Consider the following 12,423-nt stretch of genomic DNA (forward strand, 5'->3'; position numbering starts at 1 on the left):
GCTTCAGCGGCCCGGGGTTGACCGGTTCGCATCCTGGGCACGGATATGCAAGCCATGCTGTGGTAGGCGTCCCACATTTAAAGTAGAGGAAGATGGGCACGGATGTTAGCTCAGGGCCAGTCTTCCTCAGCAAAAAGAGGAGGTTTGGTGGCAGATCTTAGCTCAGGGCTAATTTTTCTCAAAAAAAAAAAAAAAGTAAAAATTCAGTGGTTTGCCATCTTAGAATTCAGCAGAGGGAGTAGGGGTGAGGGGCAGTTACAGTCCAGTGTTTGATTTCAGCTAGAGCTATTGTTAATATATGAAGACAATAACATTTCTCAGATAAGTTAAGGTCTCCAAAAAATACACTGCCCAGAAAACTTTTTGGCAAAAATTGAGTCAAATTTCTGAGCAATGAGAATTGGACATATGTATTAAAAACCAAGTAAAATAAAAGCATAAAAAGATGGCTAAAATAAGCTAATTGTGGACAGTTGCTCTTAATTGGAAAACAACTAAAAACTAGAAATGTAGAATGAGGCAAGTCAGGGATACAAGGAGTACACTGAATTCGTGTTAGCTTTTTTTTTTTTTTTAAGGTTAAATTTGATATTGTTGAAATTGATAAAGTTTAACAGGGCATACAGTGAAGTCTCTCTTCTCTGCTTTTACACCAGTTTTCTTCCAGGAGACAACTAGGTTCTTGTGTATTCTTCAGAGAAATTCATTGCACATACAGTGGTCAAAAAAAGAAGACGGGCCGGCCCTGTGGCCAAGTGGTTAAGTTCGTGCGCTCCGCGTTGGCAGCCCAGGGTTTCCCAGGTTTGGATCCCAGGCACGGACATGGCACTGCTCGTTAGGCCGCGTTGAGGCGGCATCCCACATGCCACAGCTAGAAGGACCCACAACTAAAATATACAACTGCGTACTGGGGGGATTTGGGGAGAAAGAGCAGGGGGAAAAAAAGACAAATGAAGAACATTGAATTGGGAAATATTTTTGTTTCTTTACTCCTTCAGATCAGTGCAGTGCGTTTACCACGTGAACCCAGCAATCCAGAAAGGTTGAAAGGTTTTGGTTATGCTGAATTTGAGGACCTGGATTCCTTGCTCAGTGCCCTGAGCCTCAATGAAGAGGTAAAGAAAATAGAGAGGAGGAATTTGAGGGGTGGGAGCTTAACAAGTCTCGCTTATTAAACTGCTATTTTTTTAGCTTGCGTCAGTATTTCAAAGATTCTCATAATATCTATACAGAAAAGCCAAGATTGTTTAACATCGTAACGCTTAGCATTCAACATCTAGCAAGTGACCCCTCAGTTCAGCAAGGTTGGCAGGTCTCAGTAATTCAGGGAGGTACTTAAGGCGGAAGATGGTAGAAGAAACCAACCACACTAGTTCTTTAATAGAACCTCACATTCATTCACTCAGCTTTGCCTCAGCTCTCATGGCTTTTTGCTTTTTTCAAAATAATCTGACCAGATCAAGGCAAACAAAAATCCTATTAATCAGTTTGGTATTAAAAGGGATTATCTCAGTTTCAGGGAAGTAGTAGTGCTTTTTGATAATTTTAAGAGGGTGCAGAAACATTTCTCACTAGAGTGTCATTTGTAATACATGCTCCTAGGAATCTCTGAGAGGAGAGTGACAGTCAACATTCAGTCCTTCTGCTTTTTATCATTGCCCGTAGGTGTTTTCTATCCAGACACACTAGGGGTTCAGTAGGGAGGGGAAATTCAGCTGTCAGTCCATGAGGGGAGTGGGGGCGCTCTCTGATTGTAACATGGTGACTTGAGTGAGTGGTGCCATTCGCTGATTCTTAGGCTAGTCCAACAGGATTTTAAAGCGTTTAGTTACCTGTTAATGAAGGAAGTTTCTAATCCAGGAACTGCTTTTTTTCTCTAGTGACTTTAGAAATCTAACCAATTACATGTAGAAAGAAAAAAGGCTTTTTTCCTCTTCAAATTCCAAAAACCCCTCATTGTTGAGAAGGCAGTTTCCACTGCCGTCTGTGCCATAATTCTATGGTCCAAATCTGCCATTTGACATGATTGAAATCAACACCTCTTAAAATGTTTTTCCTGTCTAATAATTGAGTTAACACCATGATAATCTGAAGGAAGTGTCAGAGATAAAATTCATGTATGTAGTTAAATATATGAAAAGCTAAAGCTGTTCCCAAGTTTTTCTTCTCAGATCATTTTTAGATTTTATTAACATTACTAAATTTTGACTTCTCGGTCTGGATAAGAAAAAGAATACCATACAATTGTTATCTGAAGTTTGCTAGATTAACTATTATGTAAAATGGTGTCATGGTCCAGACTTAGGAGTTACTTTGTGTTTAGAGATTTTATCAAGTTGGTATTTAATATAATTCCAGATGTTTTTAACTAAAATTCACTATTATCCTTCTTTAACTCTGGATTCCACTATGAAATGAGGAAAAATCAGTAGAATTAGTTGGGTTTAAGGTATACGAATAATAATGTGGGAAGAGGAGGTCGGAGGATGTTCTGGAGGACCTGGTTGATGCACAGGTGACACTGAGTGAGGGACGCAAGGCTGCAGACAGGCCTTGCTTCGTGCAGCTGTGTTGGTGCGTAGTAGGGCCTCCTTAAACGTTTGAATGAATGGTTGCTCTGGACCCAAATATGCTTTTTATTTAACTGGTTGTCTGGAGATTGTTTATTTATTACACTTGACAAATTACCTTCAGTAGTTAAAGAGTTTTATTCTGTGAAATCTGGCTTTATAAAAATATTGATAATTGGCGTGACAGTCTTTTAATCCCAACTTAAACTTGTTTATTCTAAGGGGTTATTTCAGTTTTCAAGTCTTTATAAAGGATTCTTTAGCCAACAACTTGGAGTGTTGGCTAGATTACAGTGTTTTTCCTTTATCTTCCTTCCCCCAGTGCCTCTGCTATGCCCCGACGTTCAAGGTCACTCATAGGATTTGTGCATAATGGGGCAAAAGGTTGGTTAATGTGGTCCTATGCTCTCAGTCTCTAGGTAACAGGAGAATTCGAGTGGACGTTGCTGATCAAGCACAGGACAAAGGTAAGAAAGCTGATGGAAATTTTCCTGTGTTGTTATGGCCCTAGGATGACAAAGCAGAGGTGCCCTTTCCAAGAAACTTTTAATAGAGGTAGATAGTGTAGGCCTACCTGCATATAGAGCACTCCTTCTCAACTGAGGATGATTTTGCCTCACAGGAAGCATTTGTCAGTGTTTAGAGATTTGGGGTTGTCACAACTGCAGGGAGTGCTACTGGCATCTAATAGGATCCAGGGATTAATCCTCTAATGCGTAGGACAGCCCCCCACAAGAAAGAATTATTCAGCCCAAAATGTTAGTAGTGTTGAGATTGAAGAACCTTGATTGACCTAGATGAACCTTAAATATGTAATAAATAGATTAGGTACCTTGAAGCACATTGGACACAAGAGGGGCCTAATTCATGTATGTTTCAGGGGCTCCTGGCCTGTACAGAAGATGAGACAGATTAGCATTAAGCCATCAGAATAGATGTGAGCAAATTAACTGCCCGGTTGAGCTGAAGTGTGCGCCGATGGGCCCTGGGGCAACTTCACAGTGGCGCTGTGATATGAGAGAGAAATATAGTATATTGAGGCGGGGTTTCTGTGCATGTGAGAAACACTGGGCAAAAGTTTTTGTGAGCTAACTTGGGGGGGTTTGTTTTTTCTAACTATAGACAGGGATGATCGTTCTTTTGGCCGAGATAGAAATCGAGATTCTGACAAGACAGATACAGACTGGAGGGCCCGGCCTGCTACAGACAGCTTTGATGACTACCCGCCCAGAAGAGGCGACGACAGCTTTGGAGACAGTAAGTCCGTTTGCGTCAAGTTAGTTTCTTCTGCGTTCTGGGGGCTGTTTTTAATAGGACGAATGTGTTAATGTAGGTGATCGCATTAGCAGATAGAAAGGGGGGCAGTAGATAGAGGAAAATTTTTTTTTTTTTAAAGATTTTTTATTTTTTTCCTTTTTCTCCCCAAAGCCCCCCGGTACATAGTTGTATATTCTTAGTTGTGGGTCCTTCTAGTTGTGGCATGTGGGATGCTGCCTCAGTGTGGTTTGATGAGCAGTGCCATGTCCGCGCCCAGGATTCGAACCAACGAAACACTGGGCCGCCTGCAGCGGAGCGCGCAAACTTAACCACTCGGCCACGGGGCCAGCCCCAAGGAAAATTTTTGATATTATACAAAGGAATTGATAGATACAGAAGAAGATTTTATAAATTACTAATTTTTTTTAAACCTTATCAAACAAAGAATAAAAGCGATGTTTCTCTCTTTTTTTTGAGACAGTAGTTTATAAAAACCCAACATATGCCACAAAGTAAGCGACTTGAACTAACAAGAGCTGGGAAGGCTGCTGGGCTCAGAGCAATATACAGAATTGGTTGCTTTACTAGCAACAAACAATGAAAATGTAATTTTTTAAGATACCTTTTAAAATAAAATTCATTCTCTTCAGAAATACTAAGTGTCTACCATTTGCTAGATACTGTTCTAAGCTCAGGATAGAGCAGTGAACAACACAGACAGAAGTTTTGTCCTCATTGGACATTGTTTATACTGGAGGAGAGAAACAATATGCAAATAGGTAAAATATAATTTAGAGAAGAGGACTAGAGAATGTCGTGGGGTCGGAGTTGGGGTGAATTACAGCGTTTACGTACACCACCAAAGTTTAGCAAAAGCTTTGTAAGACCTTTATGGAGAAAATCATGGAAATACATGAAGAAAGACTCAACACTTTATAATTTTAAATGGAAAGAATCTGCTGTTCATTAAAGAAATGACTAAGTAGTGGTTTGTCCACATAATGGAATACTTTATAGCATAATGTACATGTGACAATAGGGATAAAATTCAAAACCCATTCTTATGAGCAGAAAAGCAAAAATGTGTAAAAATTGGAAAACTATCATACAGTGTTAATACATAAGTTATAAAAGTATATGCATAGTGATGTAATCACCCCTATGATTGTGGATGTAGGGTGGAAAGAATCCTTTAGCTGCGTCTGTAACATACTACTTTAATGTTTAAAAACTGAAATATATATGGCAAAATATTGCTATCCACTAAACCTAAGTACAAGGTCGTAAGTCTGTTATATTTGCTTCTATACTTTCCTGTATCTTTGAAATACTTTATAAGTGAAAAGAAATGGACAGTACAATTTACATTCACAAACGTTATAATTTTGTGAGACACCTAGTGAGCTCTGTACGAAATAGAGGAAGCAGTAAAAGATAGAATTCCTACTTGAAGAGTCTTCCTTAACCTAGTAAGATGCAGGAGGAGGAAGGAGTGGGGTTATATCTGATTTCACGAGTCTCTGTGCCCCCACGAGCCTTGGGGAGAACTGCCTGAGGTACTTCACTTCAGCGTTTATGCGGAGGTTCTATTGTTAACAGGAAGAAATGGCTCTTGAAAGAAAAAGCAGTCAGACCAAGGGTCCTGTTTTGAATCAAGGGACCATGACTATTTCTCACCTGAAACCTTGAATTTAGAACAAGCAGGATGGATAACAAGAAAGAGTGAGCATGCTGGTGTTATCCAAAGCTGCTAATTGTGAGACTTGCGGTTATGGCCCCAGAGTCAGCTCTGCCAACGTGTTAGAGATCCCAGGCCCTATCGAGAGGTTAGAGACTCCATCCAGACACTGGGCCCGTAAAAGACACGGGGTGGGGGGCGTAATATACTAAATATTACCGTGAAATCTCAGCAAACACTTGTGTATTTCCTGGCTGACTGTCTTAGTAACCGCATACTAATTATGGATTGATCTGTGTTTTTTCAGTGCAAGCTTATTATCATTTTAATATTATTTAAAATAAAATCAAGTATAGAGTTTATCTGCCTCTCCAGAAGTTCTCCACAATTTGTCCAGAAAGTATATTTCAAAATATACACATGGCTGATTTTTTTGTTTTTTGAGTTCTGTTTTAGATTGTCTCCTGTACATAATTGTTTTACTAACATTAGCGTGTCTTTTAATTTATAAAATTTAAACTACCAAGGAGTGAATGAATGTCCACATAGAAAAAATGATGTTTCCAAAATGAAATCATTTTTAAGAGGAAGCAGTCATAAAAATGAGATCCCTGTTTGGTCTGCACACGTTAATTATTACTCAAAATGTTTTTAAAGTTTTTCTAATTAGTTGGTTCATGTTTAGAAATTGAGATTATTTCACATAAAAATGTGGATTCCCAGCTTCTCTCAGAAAATTGGAAGATCTAGCAAATCAGCTGAAGCTAAATTGCCACTACCCCCTCGTAGAAATGACTTAGGCTGTCCAGTTTGCACCCTGAGCTATGACATTCTTTTACACAAATTTCTGGCATTTAGGGGCCTCCGTTACTGGTACTCGTGAATGTGTGTAAAATACAGTTTATAACATACTTTATTCAAATGTGTTGTGAAGAAATTTAGTGAATACATTTCTAATTCAATGTTTAATGGTTGCTTTGTGCCCTCTGACTTATTTAACCTATAGCTTGTGCACTCAACAACTTTAACATTATAAACAGCATCGCAGTAAACCTCCTTGTACATGTGTTTGTAGAAGATGTCCAGGTGTTTCCTTGGGGCAAATTCCTGGAATTTGAATTGTTGGCCTAGAGCACATGCATGATTTAACAGCTTTTAATGTGCAGTTTTAAAACAACTTTCAGAGCGTTGGTGCTATTTTGAACTCAGCAGTAGGGCACAGGAATTGACTTCTTCCCCTGAACTTTGCCAACACAAGATGTATGGTTTGTTTACTCTTCTCCATTTTGGTGGGGAAAACATTGTCCTATTAATTGTAGTTTCTGTTACTTAAGGAGAAGGTAATTAACCCATTGTTGTCGTCTGTCGCATATGTTTTTCTCATTTTGTTCACCTCCAATTTGTGTGTCTATTTCCCTGTGCTAAACTTTTTGAGTGGTCTTTCATTGGTTCTGTAGTGTTGAGCATGGAAGATTCCAACTATGTTTTCTTTTGGTGTTTTGTGCTCACATTTTTTAGTGTTTAAATCTTTAATCCTGGAAATTCATAGGATATATAGAGATTTTTCTCTCCTAACTCCCTAAATTGTTGGCACAGCATTTATTGAATCAGCAGAGAAAATTTTTTTTTTTTTTGAAGATTGCCACCTGAGCTAACAACTGTTGCCAATCTTCCCCCCCCCCCCCCCCGATTTTTCTCCCCCAGGCCCCTAGTACATAGTTGTATATTTTAGTTGTGCGTCCTCCTAGTTGTGGCATGTGGGACGCTACCTTGACATGGCCTGATGAGCGGTGCCATGTCTACGCCCAGGATCCGAACTAGCAAAACCCTGGGCCACTGAAGCAGAGTGCGTGAACTTAACCACTTGGCCACGGGGCCGTCCCCCAGAAAATTTTTTAAATCAAATAAATACCAAGAAAACTTAATTCGATACAAATTCTTCCACTTTGAATATAATGTCATGCATTTTTATAAAAAGAGACACAGTAGTGAATGTAAACTCATAAAATAGACCTAATGGGCTGTCTTCTTTCTTTCTATTAATGGTGTCAAAGAAAAAGGACTGGTGTTACCTCTTTTCTCTCTAGAATATCGCGATCGTTACGATTCAGACCGGTATCGGGACGGGTATCGGGACAGCTACCGCGACGGCCCACGCCGGGATATGGATCGGTACGGGGGCCGGGATCGCTACGACGACCGGGGCAGCAGAGACTACGACAGAGGTCATTGTAGACACCGCTCAGTTATTAATTGTTCTCTTGCAAGAAGTCCGTTGTTGCCTTTTTTTAATTTATCTGCAGTCTGATGGTCACAATTTGGGATATATTTGCAGGCTATGATTCCAGGCTAGGCAGTGGCAGAAGAGCATTTGGTAGTGGGTACCGTAGGGATGATGACTACAGAGGAGGCGGGGACCGCTATGAAGACAGACACGACAGACGAGACGATCGGTCCTGGAGCTCCAGAGATGACTACTCTCGGGAGGATTATAGGCGTGACGATAGAGGTAATCTTTTTTTCTTTTCTTTTTTTTTCCCTCTCGATGCAGACCACTGGAGACATTGATTGGAAAATTTTCTGTTAGGTTTCAAACCCCTTAAGTGGGCACAAATAGAAATTACACATTGTAAAGGATGCAGCAGGGCACAGTAGAAAGAGCAGTGGATAAGAATGACATAGTGAAGGGCCGGCCTCGTGACCACGTGGTTAAGTTCACATTCTTTGCTTCAGCGGCCTGGGCTTCACCGGTTCTGATCCTGGGTGTAGACTTACACACTGCTCGTCAAGCTATGCTGTGGCAGCGTCCCACAGAGAGGAACTAGAATGACTGAGAACTAGGATATACAGCTATATACTGTGGCTGTGGGGGAAGGGGAAAAAAAGAGGAATATTGGCAACAGACCTTAATTTAGGGCCAATCTTCCTCACCAGGGGAAAAGAGAATGACATAATGGAAACAAAGCAAAGTCTAATGGTTCTAACCTGCCTTAGCATGTAGATTTTTCAGTTAAAGTTAGTTGAATAAACAAAAAAGAAAAAAGCACTGCTAAACATTCTTAGGATGTGATCTATTTTAGTAAATTACACTTAAAATAGGCAGTTTTAGCCTCATTTTTCAAGTGAAGGAATGAGATTCAAATGTAGTCTCATGGCCAGTAATTGGCACTGTGGGGTTAAAAACCAAATGTTGCTAATTTCGGTGCCATTTTATGCATTGTGAGATGTCAGTGCACCTATTCTAAAAGTAATCCCCTAAGATTACAACGCTTATATAAAACATGGTGTTAGAGATCTGACCTTTTAAAAAATATTAACACATGGCCACCGTTTGTGTCCTTACTTTAGTAATGTCATTAACAAAGTAAGGCGTCTGGCCCAGAATTTTTCCCTTTATTTTTAGACAGCAAGCTTAGCCTTTTAACGTGCCTGTAAGCCCTCAGTTTGTCCTATGTGCTTTATATACAAGTGTCATTTAATCCCAAGAATTCTCTGGTATAGGTACAGTTGTCATCTCCCCTTCACTAGTGAGGACAGTGAGGCTCAGGTGCCGCCCTCAAGTCCTCCTTGACTCTTGACCCTTTCCTCTCTCACCCTTCCTTGCCTTCTCCAGGGGCTACACACCTGGCTCTCTTCCTGGTGATCTTAGCCCCTACTCTTTCTAAGATCTGCCCCCATGTCCAGAGTCACTGCCACTACCTTCCTTCAGACTTCATTGCTACACCCACATTACTCACAGATTTCCCTGCCTCACTCCATTCTTCCCCCTGGCCCAGGCTGTCTTTCTGGAACACAGTCTAATTAGATAATTCTCCTTTTAAGAACATTCCTAGTGGCTGGCCCCATGGCTGAATGGTTACGTTCATGTGCTTTGCTGCAGCGGCCCAGGGTTTCACCAGTTCGAATCCTGGGCGTGGACATGGCACCGCTCACCAGGCCATGCTGAGGTGGCGTCCCATATGCCACAGCGAGAAGGACCCACAACTAAGATAGACAACTATGTACCGGGGGGCTTATGGGGAGTAAAAAGGAAAGAAGATTTTTAGAAACATTCCTAGGAGCCAGCCTGGTGGCGCAGCAGTTAAGTTCGCATGTTCTGCATCTTGGCGGCCCAAGGTTCACCGGTTCAGATCCCGGGTGCAGACATGGCACTGCTTGGCAAAAGCCATGCTGTGGTAGGCGTCCCACGTATAAAGTAGAGGAAGATGGTCATGGATGTTAGCTCAGGGCCAGTCTTCCTCAGCAAAAAGAGGAGGACTGGCAGTAGTTAGCTCAGGGCTAATCTTCCTCAAAAAAAAAATTCCTTGTCTCTCCATGGCCTAAAAGATATGCGTGTGTCTGTACCTCTAACACACAAGCCTTCACTGTTCTGACTGCAGCTCACCTCTCAGTGTTGTCTCCCCTCACTTCCTCATCTGCCCTGTTAGGTGCAGGCTCAGCTCTCAGTGTGACCCCTTTAAAGCCTTCACAGGCTGCCCCAGACACAGTCTCGGTCTGGTAACTTCCACATAGAGAAGTCTGTTTGGTGTAACTTACATACTGTATTTTTACTCTGACCCTCCCGCTAAATTGGGCTCCTTGCAGGCAGGAATTAAAAACTGCTCAACATCATCTTCCTGGCGTTAGCACGGTATCTGAAATTTGGGTGCTCAGATTATTTGTTGAGCAGGTAAATGAGATGATCAGAGGAGGAAGAACGGGACAGGGTGTCCCATAGTGGGAGGAGGAGTAGAGTTTCTTCGGTGATAGAGATTGTAGTCTTCGGCCCACCGGATGTCAGCTGTGTGACTTAAATGAGTTATCCTTTCTGACCGTCAGTTTTACCCTATAAAAGTGAAAGTAGGGCCAGCCCAGTGGTGCAGCGGTTGAGTGCGCACATTCCACTTCAGTGGCCCGGGGTTCAAGGGTTCGGATCCTGGGTGTGGACATGGCACCGCTCAGCAAGCCATGCTGTGGCAGGCGTCCCACATATAGAGAAAGATGGGCACGGATGTTAGTTCAGGGCCAGTCTTCCTCAGCAAAAAGAGGAGGGTTGGCAGCAGATGTTAGCTCAGGCCTAATCTTCCTCAAGAGGGGGAGGGGGAATGAAAGTAATGGTCATGTCAGAAAGTTACACAGATTAAAACCGTATCTTGGAAGTAACGTAAACTGCCAACTTTAATGCCCTTATAGAAAATTGAAATCTTGGCAAACAATACCCTCTTTGCAGATGCGTACATATGTGGTAAAAGTATAAAGAAATGCATGGAAATGATAAATACCAGATTCAGCCTACTGGTTATGAGAAGACTGCACAGCTAGGCCTGTCCTCAGGGGAACAATACTCAGGAGGCTTCAGTGGTTTGCGTAGCATTTTATTACTTAAGCCAGGTGGTTGGTACACCTAGACTCCTATGTCTTTTGTATGTCTGAAATATTTAGGATAAACACTGGTTTTGAGAAATAAAATTTTCTTGAAACTCAGGTTTATCTTGACATTTCTGACAACTTGGATCCAGGAAGAAATCTGACTCCCTTAGAATTTACATTCAGATGTTCAGTGTTGCATGTTCTGCCCTGTGAATTCCCCTCGGATTTGTATTACACACAGAGACCAGAGTACAAGAACTGCTCTTCCCTACCCTGTTGTTACGAGCTCTTAACCTCCTGAAGCAATCCACCTTCCACAACACAGTTTTGAAGAAGATACTTTAATCTAGTAGTTGATCATAATTGAAAATTTCTTCCCTGGTAATAGTAATCATGGTAAGTTATTAATTTACCATTTTCATTTTTGCCATTTTTAGTCTTTCCTTCGGTCCGGTAGTGAATGGATGTGGTAGTGGAAAGGTGAATTGGACTTGGTTATTTAAGCCACCAATTTTCTTTTTAATTTTTTTTTTGACTTTTCCTTTTTTCTCCCAAAGCCCCTCGGGTACATAGTTGTGGATTTTTAGGTGTGGGTCCTTCTAGTTGTAAGCCACTGGTTTTCTAATGAGCTCCCTGCTTACCTTCTCCGCTGGGTAGGCTAGGCCTGTAATCTGAATCCTCTGAAGCATTTCATAAGAGCTGTCTGGGAATCTGGCTTCCAGCCATCAGCTTGTGATGATTTTGAAAACTGTTACTTAGAGTTGTATTTAACTTAGGTCCCCCCCAAAGACCCAAACTGAACCTAAAGCCTCGGAGTGCTCCTAAGGAAGACGATTCCTCCGCCAGCACCGCCCAGTCCAGTCGAGCAGCCTCTATCTTCGGAGGGGCGAAGCCCGTTGACACAGCCGCTAGAGAACGAGAAGTGGAAGAGCGGCTGCAGAAGGAGCAGGAGAAACTGCAGCGCCAGCTGGACGAGCCGAAACTAGAGCGACGGCCTCGGGAGCGGTGAGGGCATCCTCACCGCCGCCTTCCCGTCTCACATCCGGCAGTCCTTCGTGAGGCAGTGCATCCCCAGGGGCGCTTGGGTGGTTGGCATGGATGTCACTGCTGTCCCTTACTAGCATGTAGTGTGCTCGGGCCCCAGCTCCTGGGGGTCTGCAGTAGTGTATGATGTCATCTGTCCCTCACAGTTTTTGAAAGTCCTAGGCTTAACCCACAACAAGTAGAAATTGTGGTATTTTAATACAGGAGACAGCAGATTATGGCCTGTTCTTATAAAGAAAGTTTATCTGGCTGTTTAAGAAAAAGTTTGCAAAACCCCGCTTTAGTATATAGAGTAAAGCCCCACCACGGTGAAGTGAGTGGATTTACCTTTCTCCAAATTACTGGGGATGGAGTAGAGAGAGAACGTTTTCACTTAAGTGCAGGCTGTAAATTATTCTCCATTTGTCTTTACTTGTCTGTATATTGGTTATTTTATCTAAATGTTATTTCAGGGTAGTAAAGTAGTCATTACAAAAGTGTTTATTATTAAAAGGCGGCATTGGATCTAATAGGGTAAATAACAGT

General features: G+C 41.9%; 1 protein-coding gene across 2 annotated transcripts in view; it reads left to right on the top strand.

Annotated features, from left to right (window-relative positions):
* EIF4B (eukaryotic translation initiation factor 4B) overlaps positions 1–12,423 on the top strand; it is a 29,536-nt gene that overhangs the window by 11,184 nt on the left and 5,929 nt on the right. For both annotated transcript variants that reach the window (XM_005611213.4, XM_001504483.7), the window contains exons 4-9: positions 999–1,115; positions 2,983–3,037; positions 3,693–3,827; positions 7,593–7,730; positions 7,841–8,014; positions 11,631–11,859. In XM_005611213.4, coding sequence (XP_005611270.1) covers positions 999–1,115; positions 2,983–3,037; positions 3,693–3,827; positions 7,593–7,730; positions 7,841–8,014; positions 11,631–11,859 — 848 coding nt within the window. The remainder of the gene's footprint in view (positions 1–998; positions 1,116–2,982; positions 3,038–3,692; positions 3,828–7,592; positions 7,731–7,840; positions 8,015–11,630; positions 11,860–12,423) is intronic.

The sequence above is a fragment of the Equus caballus genome, chromosome 6 (genome assembly GCF_041296265.1).
Source record: "Equus caballus isolate H_3958 breed thoroughbred chromosome 6, TB-T2T, whole genome shotgun sequence".
In the NCBI taxonomy this organism is placed as follows: domain Eukaryota; kingdom Metazoa; phylum Chordata; class Mammalia; order Perissodactyla; family Equidae; genus Equus; species Equus caballus.